Source organism: Ixodes scapularis, unplaced genomic scaffold (genome assembly GCF_016920785.2).
Source record: "Ixodes scapularis isolate PalLabHiFi unplaced genomic scaffold, ASM1692078v2 PGA_scaffold10__122_contigs__length_95168666, whole genome shotgun sequence".
Taxonomy (NCBI): Eukaryota; Metazoa; Arthropoda; class Arachnida; order Ixodida; family Ixodidae; genus Ixodes; species Ixodes scapularis.
In genome coordinates this window covers 86,253,635-86,268,563 of record NW_024609836.1, presented here as the reverse complement: position 1 = coordinate 86,268,563, position 14,929 = coordinate 86,253,635, and the positions used below count along the sequence as shown (strand labels likewise).

At 46.5% G+C, this 14,929-nt stretch overlaps 1 protein-coding gene across 1 annotated transcript; it reads left to right on the top strand.

The window, feature by feature from the left end:
- The first annotated feature begins 558 nt into the window (after positions 1-558).
- Positions 559-3,008, top strand: LOC115319350 (solute carrier family 22 member 6-A-like). Its single transcript, XM_040217325.2, has 2 exons — positions 559-927; positions 2,448-3,008. Exons 1-2 carry the CDS (start codon positions 559-561, stop codon positions 3,006-3,008), a joined length of 930 nt encoding a protein of 309 aa, XP_040073259.2.
- Positions 3,009-14,929: the final 11,921 nt, after the last annotated feature.

Sequence of the window (14,929 nt, the reverse complement as noted above, 5' to 3'; positions counted from 1 at the left end):
TAAGATGATTTAGTTGCGCAGAACTATGCACGTCGCGGTGTGCCAAGCAGAAAAGAAAAACCCTACGCACCCGCTAGCTTGCCACCGTGGATTGGTGTAGGGGGGGGGGGGGGGGGAGGAAGGGGGGGTCAGCCTCCCCCCTTCCTTTGCATCTCAAGTCATGGACATGCCAGACACATCAGCTGCCCCCCCCCCCCCCCTTCTTCCCCCGGAAATAAATTCCCGGCTATGCAACTGTCACTAAAGACGCCCTGCTTCTGACCGGAATGGCAACCAGGGAAGTCAACGACAACGGCAAAGCGAGGTCATCCAAGACCTCCGGCGTGAAGCCGAGAGTTCCATCCACCGAAGACGCCCACGTCTACGGCTAAGGCCCGTACCAGGGGTTGGTGCTTGTTTTCTCCGTCATCTCCTTCTTCATGGCGGTGATCCATACGGTCCATACCCAGTCGCTCACCATCATGGCGAGTCCAGTGACCCACTTATGCAAGCCTTCCGACGAGTACGCTGGCTTGTCCGCGGACGAGTGCATGGAAGAACACAAGTATTCCCAAGGACATGGACGGCCAGATCAGCAGCTGCACCCGTTACGAACCGCCGATGCTGACTATTGCGGAAAACGGGACGGAGGTCAGCTGCGACCGCTGGGACTACAACCGCGAGGTCGGCGCTTCTATCATCATTGAGCTCGATCTGGTCTGCGAGAGGAAAGGGCTGCTCGGAGCGCTCCAAGCTGTATACATAGGCGGGGGAGCGGTTCTCCTCCCTGTGATGCGCTCACTGGCGGACAGCTACGGGCGCAGGCTGGTGCTCGGGCTCACGCTCTTCGGCCTCATCGCGTCCCGGATGGTCACTTCCGGGGTGAAGACCCTTCTCGAGTTTGGGTTGCTGCAGCTTCTTATGTCAACGTCGGTCACCACGCTTGAGGTTCGTCGAACATCATTTAGATAAAAGTCATGCTAATGATTTCCACCGGGAGCTAAACAGTGTTCACCCCGCGATACAGTTTTCTTGCGAGGCAGAACAGCAGGGCAAATTGCCCTTCCTAGATGTATCTGTAATAAGGACAGGCGAGCCGAACCACAGGATTGAAACGGGAGTGTACCGCAAACCATGTGAAACAGATAATTTTTTGGATTTTTTGTCCCATCACCCAGTGCAACACAAGAAATCAGTAGTGCGATCGTTTGTACAGAGATCAAATACCGTGTCATCTAACGAGCTCCATGGCGCAAATGAGATGACTCATTGACAGGGAGCTTTGGTGAAACGTCACTACCCGAGGCGTTTTGTTGACGAGGTCAAAAACAAAATGAAACAAAATATGCAACCGTGCGAAAGGAAAAGAGATAAGAATGTAGTGTGCATCCCCTATGTCAAAGGAGTCTCCGAACCTCTTAGTCGCGCTTTGAGGCCCCTTGGCATCCGAACTGTTTTCAAGCCATACAGAACTATTGGAAATTCCGTTTCCAAACCAAAGGACCCAACCCCGGCGAACGTCCAAAGAGGCGTTATCTACAAGATCCCCTGCAGTGACTGCCCAGCGTCCTACATTGGTGAAACCGGACGGAGGAGAGATACCAGACTCAAAGAACACAAGCGTGACGTCACGTACGCACCCCACGCGACGCTACTGAAGACTGAACTGGTGGATCATGCGTGGACAATGGGGCATTCTTTCGACTTTCCGGCCGCGACGACCTTGGCGAGAGAGGACAGATGGGGGCCCCGAAAGCTTCTAGAATCGTGGTTTCTTCGCAGGGACACATCCGTGTGCAACAAAAACCGCGGCCCTCTCCACGAAGCTTACACGGACATTCGTGATAAATAGCGTGGAGTTTAGGTTGAACCCTGCATTTGCTGTGTAACTACTGATGATGCCTCCCGCATGGGAGGCGAAACGTCTAATAAAGTTGTTTTTTCTGTTATGTCAAGTCGGTGTACTTATTTTAATTATCATTTTCTTACCAAAATTCATGAAAACGAGAGAGTACTAGCCGTTCTCTGTGGCAGCATCCTAAACTCCCATCCGTTATAAAGTCCAAAAGATAAATATGCGCGAAGATAGGGGGGGGGGGGGGGGGGTTATAAGGATATTCACTGGGCGCCATATTTTAGTTTACTACTTACTGCGCATGCTTAAAACGAGCTCACACTCATTGTCTGCTAAGAACGGCCACGTGGATTGTGTTGAACGATCCGTTGCGGAAGCACTGTGAAAGCTCGCACGCGCTCTGCCGGCACGAACGCACCAGGGGTCGCCAGTGAATTCCATCCCCCGCCCCCTTCTCTCCAGCATATGATTATAGAAGAACCTGGTGAAACCGCATTGCACTGAAAAACCTCCTCATCCTTTTTGCCTCTGGAAATGCATTACCACTGGAGCATTTGATACAGATCAACCGTACTTTTGGAGACTTTGTGACACGGTTCTTGTGTCCCGTTAGGCGATCAGCACCGTGATGCTCTTCGAAGACACGCCGCAGGACTGTCGGATGCTCCTCTGCTCAATCAATGTCGGCGTGCCCCTGGTGCTGGGACCCTTGACGCTCGGCCTGATAGGCAGGTTCTTCGTCCACTGGACGGCCATGCAGCTCGTGATGACGTCGCCAACCCCGCGGCTCGTGCTGACCATCTACCTGACGGACGAGTCTTCGCGCTGGCTCATGGCTTCCTGGAAGTTCAAGGAGGTCGAGCAGGTCATCATTACGGTTGCCAATGTGACCGACCTACAAGACTTGAATAAGATGCGCTTTCAGTTCATCAAAATCAAGGGGGAGGTTGTCTCGCGTCAGGCGTTTGGTGCCAAGCCGAATGTCTTCGGCATCATCAAGTCGACCAAAATGCGCGCCCGATCGGTCATCCTGTTTGGGAGTTGGTTTGTGGTCTTCTACTGCTATCCGAGCATATCCCAGTACAGGTCGGTGCGAAGGGACGCCGTCACCTTCCACACGACGATCGGTACCGCCAACTTGTGCACCCTCAGGCCACCAACTACTTCGTCCTGAAGGGGTACGGCCGCCGTAAGCCCATGTTGGTCTACATGTTGGTGCTGTCCATCATGATGACGTTTCTGGCGACGCTGATTCTTGGAGAGATGAACCTTGCATTCGCGGGGTTCGCGCTCCCCACCGTGTTTATGGCGGAAGTGACTTTCGCCACCCTGTTCGTGTTCACCGTCGAGCTCTTTCCCATGGCGGGGCGCAGCGCAGTTGTATGCGGGGCCTTCTCCTTTGGGCTCATAGGCGGCGTGACCTCGTCGCTTCTCAACGGTTTTAAGCTCCTGGTTCCACCGAAGGACACGGCGGTCCCTATCTTTATCGGCGCAGTAGGGCTCCTCGCGTTCGGGTTGCTGTGCCTACGGCTGCCGGAGACAGTCGCGGTGAGCGGCATCAACGACGTCCAGCAATTTCAAGAGGCTACGACGGAGGAAAAGTGATAGCTGCGGTCGCCGGTGCCTCGCGCGCACAAGCGAGCCGGTGCTCCCAGACGCTGAGGAAAGGTTTCGTTGAGTCACGTCACAGATACGGGTTCCCGGAAGTTCCCGCGGCTGTATGGCTGCCACGGGGTGCCCTCGGGATCGGTTCGGGACTCCAAACAGTAGACTTACTTTTAGGAATCTTAGCAATCGGAAAGGCGAGCCTTATCTCGCCTTAGTGCAAATGCGATCCCAGTGTCAAAATATTGTTAACCACTTTCAACCAATAATACTGCACGAATCACGATACAGAGCGCCGTCCTCAATTATTAAGGTCCTTCAAAAAATACGATTGGCGTTCCAAGAGTTTCGAGGTGCTTACCGGGAAATTTTACTGTGTATGAACAATTTTCGTTTTCTAGATGGTAACCACCTGAAATCTATATGATACTAATACATTAGTTTGAGAAAAAAAAATATATTGCTGAAGTTGGACACTGGCTTTTTAAAAAATATGCGCGTTCTTTTTCTGTATTTTTTTTTTCATGATGTCAAATGAATTACAAAAACCAAATACGTGTATTGACAAGACCTGAAACATATTGTAACAATAGAATGCGCAGGTATCTTGAAATAGGGAGAATATGTGATCTGTATCAGCTGCCTATGAAGTAAACATACACACAGCATTCAATTCCATCGAACATTAAAAAAAATTGTTAGATCTCGAACGTAATCCGCACCACGTTAATGTAAAATAGTAAAATTCTAAAACAATCGAAATTTAAAGAAAAAAAAAAAGGGTGGGCGAACGATTCAAGAACACATTGAAGCGTTTGCTCGGTCCCGCTCTTTCTCATCTTGTTAGGTCGTCCGTTGCAATTACCATCTGCTAAGTAGCCCAGGTATTTTTTTTTATTTTTTTTTTTATTTAGAAAATACTGCAGATGGTTTTTCACCATCCAAGCAGGAAAGGGTTACATACGGTTTCAAACAGAGCAGTCAGAACAGTCAACATTTGGGTCATGCACACAATCGGTTACATAAGGTTTCGAACACAACAGTCAAAACAGTCAATATTTGGGGCATGCACACAATCGGAGGGCAGTGAATTCCAGTCGTTAATCGTACGTACAAAAAAAAGAGTATTTAAACGTGTTATTTTTAGGAGCATATGGTCTCACATTTTTTGCGTGATTCAATCTTGCAGAGCGCTGGGGAGGTGGCAAAAAATATAAGGTTTTGTCCAGGCCGGACTCATTATTGTAGACTTTATAAAAAAAAACCAGCCTAGCAATCTTCCGCCTAGACTCGAGCGATTCGAGTCCGCAATTACGTATCATGTCCGACACTGATGATAGGCGCCTAAAATCGGAAGAAATAAATCGTGCACTGAGGCGCTGGATTCTCTCGACTTTTCCATTATCTTTTATTAAGTACGGGTCCCACACAATGGACGCGTATTCTAGCACTACGTCTAGCACTTCGGCAGCCACTATACGTGGCTGCCGAAGTTTTTAAGGTTGCGATGGGAGCTCGCTTATCGTAGTTGCTGTCACATCTGCTCGAAGAGAAAGATGTATACAAACGGAGATTAGTCTATATTGTCACTTGTGAAGCGTTCCCTTCAAATTAGTAAAAGCCGCAAACACGTTTTGTGAGGGGTACTTGGAAAGAAACTCAGCCGGATTAGGTCGGAGACTCCGACGGGTACTAACGTTCACCCAATAAAAATTTCATAAGTGGGTACATTATGGCTTCTTGATATGTCCACCTAACCTTGATAAAAAAAAAAAAAAAAAGCAATCACATAACATTTTTTTTTTTTTTTTTTGATGGGCGGGGGGGGGGGGGGGGGGTTTATTGTGTAATGGTCTACGGGTACGGACACGGCCGTCCCGAACCTCCCGAACCCCAGGCTAGCTGGAACACTTCAGTAATCATTCAATATTTTTCTTCCTCTACTAAACAAAAAGATGATTTCGGGAAAGGGGGGGGGGGGGGGGGGGGGGGTTGACTTTCCAAATTAAATTACTTTCCTGCGTACGCCATTGGGGAGGGCGTTTCGAGTGGGGGAGGGCGATAAATGAAACTATGGTGCCTGGAACGCGTCTCCGACTGGTGTGTTTACCGCGGCCAAAAAAGTGGTCCTTCGATTTCCGCCTGATGACGTCATAAAAGTGTCATGCTGTCACCGGTCGCGACCCTGGCGGCGTTTGAACAGTTGTGGTCTAAGTGGCAGACGCCTGTTCTGCTGCCGGTCGCTGTCCACTGTGATAGTTCACGGAAGTTAGAGCAGCCGGAAGTTGGGACGCCTAAAGGGAGAACATGACGACAGCGACACTCGCGTTCGCTCGTGCTTTTCGCCAGCATTTCTACAGCCAACGGCCAGGATCGCGACAGGCAACAGCATGACACTCGCGTCATTTGTTGCCACATTGGGACCACTTTTGATGTATGGGCGCGATAGGGCGCTAAACACACCAGTCGAAGACACGATCGAGGCACCATAATGAAACGGCGGGCGTTAGAGTGTGACGCCACCTTTTGGAAAGAGCGGGCAGTTCGGCAAGTCCCGACTTTTCGTTGCATCGATAGGTGGCAGCACCTCCTCGTGCTCTTTTGTTTTGTTTCCCGTGCTCAAAAAGAAATATTTTTGCCAGGCGATTTATTATGGCTTCAGCAGTCAGCCCAATCTATATTTTGCTGCAAGTCACGTATAGTTCTAATAAAGTAAAAAAAAAAACGCAACTGTTCAAACCCGAGACCGAAACTAGAATGGGGAGAAAGCCGCAATGTTGACAGGGAGAGTTGTCAGAACTAGGGATGTCGCGAACCACCCTAGGTTCGATTTCGAAAGGTTTCGATATTTGCGAAGCGAACTGAGGTTCGATTTCGAAAAATTTCGATATTTTCGTACCGACCGAGGTTCGAATTCGAAAAATTCGCAACTTTTGACCACAGCGGAGTTTCGAATTCGAAAATTTCGAAGCTTTCACGGTTTCTAAAATTTCGAATTCGAATATTTCGAATATTGTTTTCCTTCAGGTTCGATAAATTCGAAGATTTCGAAATTCTTTGGAAACAAAATTCGAAAACTTCGAACGCTTCGAATTTTTATAGACATGAAGTTCGAAAAATCGAAGATTTCGAATTTCTTTCTGCATAAAGTTCGAAAAGTTCGAAAGTTTCGATTCTCTTTTAACGCTAAATTAAAAAAAAAAAAAAAGAAAAAAAAAACTTTGAAGATTTTGAATTTCTTTCTAATCCAAGTTTTCAAAGTTCGAAGTCCGATTTTCAAGTTTTTCCACAGTTTTAGTTTCAAATAACGTTTTCACGACTCACTGGTTTTCACAAAATCAAGTTTAGAAAAGTTAGGGTGTGATATCTAGATTCTGCGAAGTTGGTCAGGCAATTAAATGATACGACGAGTGTCCCGGACGTGCTAGAATATTTGCCAGTGCAGAATTGTAACCGCCAGCCCCCCCCCCCCCCCCCCCCCCCCCCGGGGGGGGGGGGGGGGGAGGGGGGGGTCTTTAACCTGCATCACGCAGTAGTGATTGCACGAACACACTGTTTTACGAGACTCATTCAGTTCGAAACGGCCAGGAGCGAGCAGGAGGTTGAGGCTCAGAAAAACCTTGAAGCGACCTGGCAAACTAGCTCGCCACCCCTTGCACGCTGGTAGTAATCCGATCCGGTGAAGTTTGTAATTGTCCTAAAGGTTTATTTTCTGAGACGGAGGAATCGCCTCGCAAAAAGCACGAAAGCCGACACAACTCGAGGTCGAGAAGCGTTCTGCCATACAAGTGGCGTCGGAAGAGGGAAAACGGGGGGAAAGAGGGTAGCGGGGGGCTTCAGCCTTTTTCTCCACCTTGCAGGTATTTCGGACTGTTAAATAATAATATTTCAACTCGGAAAGAGTTGCGACACCACAAAAGGCGAGGAGCCCATACCAGGAGGTATGGGCTCCTCGCCTTTTGTGGCGAGGAGCAATACGGGGAAAGAAGGCGTGGTCGACCTTATTTTTAATCTGAAATTATTTATGCATATGTATAGCTACTGTCGCTCTTCACTGCATAAAAGGTTGCGTAGATGGTCATTGTTAGAAACTGGTTGTCAGAAGGCACTACTCGTCACATGCTTAGTGGTTCGGAAGTTCAAAGCTGTCTTTTCGACTTAAATACCTGTGCCGATAGTAACAAAAAAAAAAAAAAAGAATAAATGCGGAAATAAAAAGCAGGAGAAAAAAAAAACTATCAAGAATTCGTCGGAAGTGTTCTATTCTTGCATATTAAGAGGTTCAGAACTTCAAAACAAGTTTCTTTTACCAAAATGTGTACAGGCTAAAAGAAACACGTCCCAAACACGTGAAGCGAAAAAAAAAAAAAGTTTTCTTTTAATGACGTGCTGAAGTTGAACACTATTAGAAATCTTCTCCCATGAGTTAATTTATTCCTTAACGTGAAAAAGCAATAAATATATTATTTTGTATTCCGCAGATGGCAATGATATGTACTGTCTGTGGTGTTAACTTAAATGCGATACCTCAAACAACTTAGACGAAAATAAATATCAAGTTTAGGTCAAAATTGCATGCAGATACATGTTTGGACATTTCTTCGAAACTCACGTTGAATAACAATAATCACATCTTAAGACGGCACTTACCTAAGCTATACATAGATCATTCTTAAAAAAGTATAACATGTCTACCATAAATAGCTCCGGCTGCAGCGTGCTTCAAATCTGGCACAAACGATAATCGTCAAAAACCCGTCGTCCTTCCTCGCCCCTTCGGGGATTCATTTCTTTAAACCTAAGCATGCCAGAAAATTTAAATAAACGACATTGTCTTTCTTAAGGAACGCAACACCGCGTGTAAAAGTTCGAGAAAAAAAATTACGAATGTACCCCACTACCTGAAATCAAATGAAACCGTCCGCCGGTCTTTCGAAGTTCGACGAACGTCGAACTTTTACCCTAAAAGTTCGAAGTTCGTCGAACTGCTTACTTTTCAGAATTCGAAAGTTCGAAACTTTTCGAATTCTTTTGATAAATAAGTTCGAAAGTTCAAAATTTATCGAATTTTTCGGTCAGTCAAGTTCGAAAGTTCGACAAGCATCGAACCTTGCAGCGCAATAAGTTCGAAAGTTCGAAAAAGATCGAATTTTTTAGCGTGATAAGTTCGACGGTTCGAAAAGCGTCGAACTTCTTAGCTTAACAAGTTCGAAAATTCGACCTCCGTCGAATTTCACGATACAGACAATTCGAAAAATCGAAATCTTTCGAACCTTTCGAACCGCTTGATTCGATCATCAAAACTTCGATTCGAAAAAAGTTCGCGGCATCCCTAGTCAGAACTCATGTAACTAGGGGTGTCGCGAACTTTTGTCGAACCAGATGTTTAGGTCGAACTTTCGGGGTTCGACTTGGTCGAACCGGTTCGACGAACCTTCGACCTTTTCACCAGATTCGACCGGTTCGACTTTGTGGACACTGTGGCCAGACCTTGAAGCAAGCATGTCTAGGTTTGGAGAATTTTTTTTGTATGCAATGGGTTATTTTATTTTATGAACAGTTGCAATGAAAAGAAATCAATTCTTATCACTGAAGACGCTAATAACTTAATTTTTTTTGTACTGAATTAACTGAAAGAGTCAATCAGCGCTGCCCTTGATTCATCCCTCAGCCATCACCATTCAATCCGAAGCCAACTGGCCTGCCTGTCGCGCATGCGCACACGAGTCGAACCTCAATGCAAGATGCAAGGTCCGCCGAAATTTTCACTAAAAGTTCGAAAAAGTCGAACCTGGTCGAACTCGATTCGCGGCCGGTTCGCGACACCCCTACATGTAACTACACCCAACCGCGGTTTTTGTTGTTTTTTTTACTGCGAAGCAGGCCAAGAAGGCGCACGTCGCACGAAGAACACAAAAGTAAAATTCGTGTTCGTAATACGAGCGATGTCTTCAGGGAGGCGAAGGGGCGACGACTCGGCGGCGTCTTCGTGCGAATCTGCGTGGTGGTCGGGCGTGTCGCACGGAATAAATACTAATTGTTTTGGTCGGTGAACGATTTTGCTTCCGGACCTAGAGAGATTCGCCGGCACCGCAAACAACCTTTCTGAATTATAGGAACCAGAAATCAAAATAAAGTTATCTGGGACTACAGCAAAGCCAATTTCGATACTACTAATATCAAATTATGAAGCCTCTTAAAAGCTTTTTTTTTTTTTTTCGAAACGTCTTTGAGCGCTCTGTTGGATCTAACTGGACGCTTTTCAAGAAAACGGTGATTTCGCTCACTAAAAATATATATACCTTCTTCTCTTCTAAGCGTTGTGAAAGATGGTGGGGGGGAGGAGAGTCTGAAAACCACAATTGTAAATTCTACTTCACGATGGTTCAAGAGGGCGCTTCTGGGGTTATCGACCAAACAGAAACGTTTATTTAGAGCTGCCAGGCTCACGTCCTGCCCAGTTCGCAGGGCAGAAATATTTGAGTGCTGCTCAGTGTTACGAGAACACAGTTCAGAGTGCTAAGCTTAATATCCTTCGCAATTTAATGCCATCTATGTTAAAATAATAATCCGCGTCAATTCTGGAATGTATATTGTCCCACCGGGATACGCCCTCGTGTATTTCATTGAAAACACTAGACAAAACTCTGATTGAGGAATTTTTATGTGCTAGATTGTTCCAGGAAGAGTTTATTAGGTCTTTTTCTGGTACCCCCATCAGTGCAAATCCAAGCTATCATGTTGATTCCTTCCCATTAATGGATCCTATCATCATTTCTCTCGATGGTGTTCTGAACATCATCAATGGTCTTAACATGTCCCCGGCGACTGGAATAGATGAAATAAACTCAAAATTTCTTACTACAAATCAATGTTCTTCCGTAATTTTTGCAGACATTTCTCAGCATTCATTTGCAACTTCGTTTGTGCCAGCCGACTGGAAAATTTGTAAAGGTATTCCCTTGCACAAATCTGGTAATAAGAACGTTCCTATCAATTATAGACCCATCTCACTAACCAGCGTTTCCTGTAAATTTTTTTAACACAAAATCTATACGCAACTCGTTAACTTCCTAGAATCTGACTAATTTTTTCCCCAGCTCAACGTGGCTTTAGAATATATTTAACTTGTGAAACGCAACTTTTGTCTATAACCACCGACTTTCATTCAGTATTTGATCAGGAATTTCAGGTATACCGCATATTTCTAGACTTTGCCAAAGCATTTGACATGGTATCGCACCGACCTTTATTGTTTAAGTTAAGTGAACTTAACATCGACTCTAACGTATTTAACTGGTTAGTATCATTTCTAACGAATCGGTCACAATTTGTAACGTGTAACGGTACTAACTCCTCCTCTGCACCCGTTTATTCCAGAGTACCTCAGGGGTCCGTTCTGGTACCTCTACTCTTTTCAATATATAAGAACGACTTGCATGCGGTAGTTTCTTCTTCAATAAAACTATTCGCTGAAGAATGTGCTATTTATCAATTAATATCTCATGACTCTGACTCACAAGAACTACAGCATGATGTAAGTTCCATACCACACTCGTGTGAACTCTGGTCAATGGAGCTCAATATTAACAAATGTAAAATAATGCGCATAACACGTAAAGCCAACTTCAGTTTTGCTTAAAGTATTAATAACACACCACTAAAACTTGTAAACTGATACAAGTGTCTGGGCGTGATATTAAGTGTTGACTTTCTTGGAAACTTCATATCAACTATGTGACTAACAACGCCAATCGGATGCTTGGTTTTCTCAAACGTAACTTTTATCTCGCCCCGTCATCATTAAAACTATTCCTTTATAAAACACTAGTTAGGTACTGGTTAGGTCCAGGCTAGAGTATGCAGCTTCCATCTGGGATCCCTCTACTCTTTACCTCATTGATTCACTTGAAGGTATTCAAAACAGAGCTGCACGCTTCTTAATGGCCAATTATAACCGCACTGCAAGAGCAACATCAATGAAGGATAATTTGTTACTCCCAAGCCTCGCACGTCGTCGCACAGTCTCTCGTATTTGTCTTCTTGATCAAATCTATCACCATATACCTCAGCTTATATCACAACTAATCATCCCCCCCCCCCCTACTTTGTTTCAGCACGCCTTGATCATCGTCATAAAGTCAGTGTCCCATCTTTCCACTCTTACGTTTATTATGACTCTTTTATTCCCAGAATTTCCAAAGACTGGAACCGCTTACCCGCATCGCTCACGTCAGTTAATGGAGACGTACTTTTTTTACATCTATTGCGGATTCCATGTTCCCTGTGGCTTAAGTATTGTATATTTTGTTTTATTTGTATTTGTATTACTATTGTTCCCACTCCCCTCTGTAATTCCTTGTGCACTGAGGTTAAAATAAATAGATAAATTAATTGCTCCCATGCCCGTGGTCCGCCGCCATCGTTTAGTCCGCTTCGTCGTCCATCCCGCAACTCCCGCGATACGACGCCATGTTGAGAATTCCGCAGAGAATGCACAAAATGCTTCCGGTTCTCTGTGCAACATTTTTTTTTTTTTTTTTTTTTTTAGGGCGCAGTTTTTAAGCGCTTGTTTCCTGGTTGAGCGGCGTCGGCGTTGGCGTAACCGGGCGTTGCATTATAGGACGTTTCCCCGCTAAAGCTAGCGTGGAAATTTTTCCACTAAATTTAGCGGGGAAACTTTTCCCCTAAATTTAGCCATGGAATCGTATACGATGGAATCCCACGATAGCTTTTATGCCGCCAACACCTCCCGGATTCTTCACCATGGATACCAACCAGCGTACGTCTATGTGCTCTTATTCGCGTGCCTGACGACTTAGAGCAACGAATAAAATAAATGGGTATTCGCGACTACAATTCTCGGTAAAGGCCACTTGATCCACGGATTCCGGTAGCAACGACAACAATCCCTTCGACTTGAGCGGCCTAGCCGTACTAGCAAGCGAGGACAGTTGCAAGGCGCCCGTCACTCGCTGCCGTGCCTGCGACAAGCTGCTTGGTTAGATAAAATATGTTCGTACGACCCTTTTTTTTGTGTGTGTGGACCCTTTCTTTATGAACAGCTTGAACCTTGACCTAGATCTTCAGGTTACAAGGTGAGTCTTATTTCTTCGTCGCGGTGACAAACTCGTCGACAGTCGTGGTAACCCTGGAGCAAGGTGATGGTGGATACTGATACCAACGCAAACACGGAATGAGCTAGAACATATATCGGTAGGTATACGCTAGTTACGCATAACCGGACCAAGACTTCCTCTCCCGAACGTCACGTCAGTATGGAGCCCGAAAAGTTACCGCAGGAGGTAATTCCATGGTGATACCGCGCATGCGTGATAGTTCAACACTCGATTAACTTTCACGGGACACGGCAGCCTCACATTCGCGCGAGCAAATTCTGAAAAAAAAAAAAAAAAAAAAAACGCAATCGGACTTGCCAAGTTTAACGCCTGCTCAACCGTCCTCGCGATTGATTTCTGTTTGCTCTGTCGGTTTCCGACAAGCTGAAAATATATATATATATATATATTAAAAACTCTCCCCGGGAACCAGGCCGTTTCAGAATCTACTCGTTTGGTCGCTTGACAAGCTTCCGAAGTCACGACAACGACCGACTTGCTCGTCAGTACTATATAGCGAAGCTGGTTCATTGGGTTCTCTTCCGTAGGTCACGACGCCACTGTTGTCGCTCTGCTTGAGTTTCATTTCGACGAGAAGTACAACGAAAATATTAGGTCAAAATCTATCCTAAACTCTAATTCAAATTAGCGAATGACCACGAATTATGAACGATACACATCCACCCACATGCCACCAACGAAGCGCAGAACGGGTCCCGTGATCCTGGCTACTACGTCACGATCACTCCACCATCTTGGGGCTAACAGGTCCCTCGGTGTACTTAATCTGCAGGAAGCCCGACAGTTAGAAAAAGTAGGGATCCTTCGTGTGCGCTTTGCTAGGGTGATGCCACCCTTTGTAATACCACTCGCCGACAAATCAGCAGCCATTTTGTTCCTCGGCGATAATCCGTGGGGCTTATAACCCTCCCGGAAACAAGCACCTTATCTCAGAAGTTCGGAGCAGCGTTGTGGAACCCCACGGAGGGAGGATTAGCATTTTCCCCTCGGATGGGATTACCGATGGACACAAAGGCCACTTTCTGACGCACGGGGAAACAATGAGAGGAACAAAATGGCGGTGGAAGAGGGTGTGGGAAAGGGAAACAGGCAGTTGGCATCACTCTGTGCAAAGCGCACATGAAGGCTCCCTAAGAAAAAGTATTGCACATGCTTCACGGTCCCTTTAATGATGACTGTCCCGGACTTTCCCCGTGCAGCCTCCACCTTTCCTCCTCTCCCGGAGACTTGCTTGTTGCCGTTGCGAACGAATGGAAGCATTTAAAGCCGCCTCGCACCGTTGGCCTCCGCTAGCTCGCGCTTAATCCCAGGGTGTTAATCCCCCAAATCGGCCGGCTTCGCCCGCAAGAGCTCGCCGTCCTTTTCAATCCCCCCGTCCGACTTCCGCCGATTACCCCTCTCTCTCTTTCCATCCTTCTCCCTTCTTTCAAACTCACTCTTCCTTTACGCTCTCCACCTTTCTATACTTTTACATCCTTTTTCTCCTTTCCACTCCCCCTCTTTCATTCCGAAGGCTTTGAAAACCGTCCCTCCGCGCGTCGCAGGCTTTCAACCTCGTACGCTGGCACAAGAGCGTTGCACAAGTACCAGACAGATTCAGCGCGTTCTCTGCCTCTCTCCTCGTAGTTCCCTCGCCCTCTACTCTCATCGAGTCCATTGATGCCGTGAAAAGAATTCGGGGGGATCAAATCCCTTCCCCGAGTGTTAATCTTCGAGTCTTTAATCCGACCAGGCGTAAAAATGGAGTTCCCTAATCCTTTTCATGGAAGGAACGCCCCCCTTCCCGAAAGAGCATCGCCGCGACGATGCACTGGGGAGCCTCCGTCGGTTTTGTCCGGTTACTTCCACGCTACATCCGCTCGTATATTTCTTATATTTATATTTCAGCCTATCGACATTATTTGTCTGATAGCTAAGTCATGCATGCCTTGTCTTAAGTCATGCATTTCTTGGGGGGGGGGGGGGGGGGGGGAGCTAAGTGTTTTTTTTTTTTAAGAACACTTACGCGCTTTTATATAAATAGCTTTCTCTCGCCCGTTACTATGTTGACACGGTTTGGCACCCAACGCTGTCAAAAACTACAGGTCCCGAGCCTTTAGTTTAGTGTTTTATTTGCATGCGTTCTCGCACAAGTGAGACACGCTACTTGGCCCTAAGCCGACAGGGTGGTTGAAGCGCTGATTGTTCCAGTCATACGTCGACCATTCACCACTGGGTTACGCTCCGGCTTGCAGCCACACGCAAAGAGCAGGGTCAGCTGATCAAAGCCAGGGGGTTGACCGGTCCGCCGAGCGCGTGGCTGTTCACTGTCCCGCCAGCAGGCACGTAGCCAGGGGGGGGGCGGGGGGGG

Excerpts from the sequence above, each read along its gene's own strand:
- LOC115319350 (XM_040217325.2), top strand. The coding sequence starts at position 559 with ATGGACGGCCAGATCAGCAGCTGCACCCGTTACGAACCGCCGATGCTG. Across the intron at positions 928-2,447 it reads CGTCGGTCACCACGCTTGAG|GCGATCAGCACCGTGATGCT; the intron begins GTTCGTCGAACA and ends GTGTCCCGTTAG.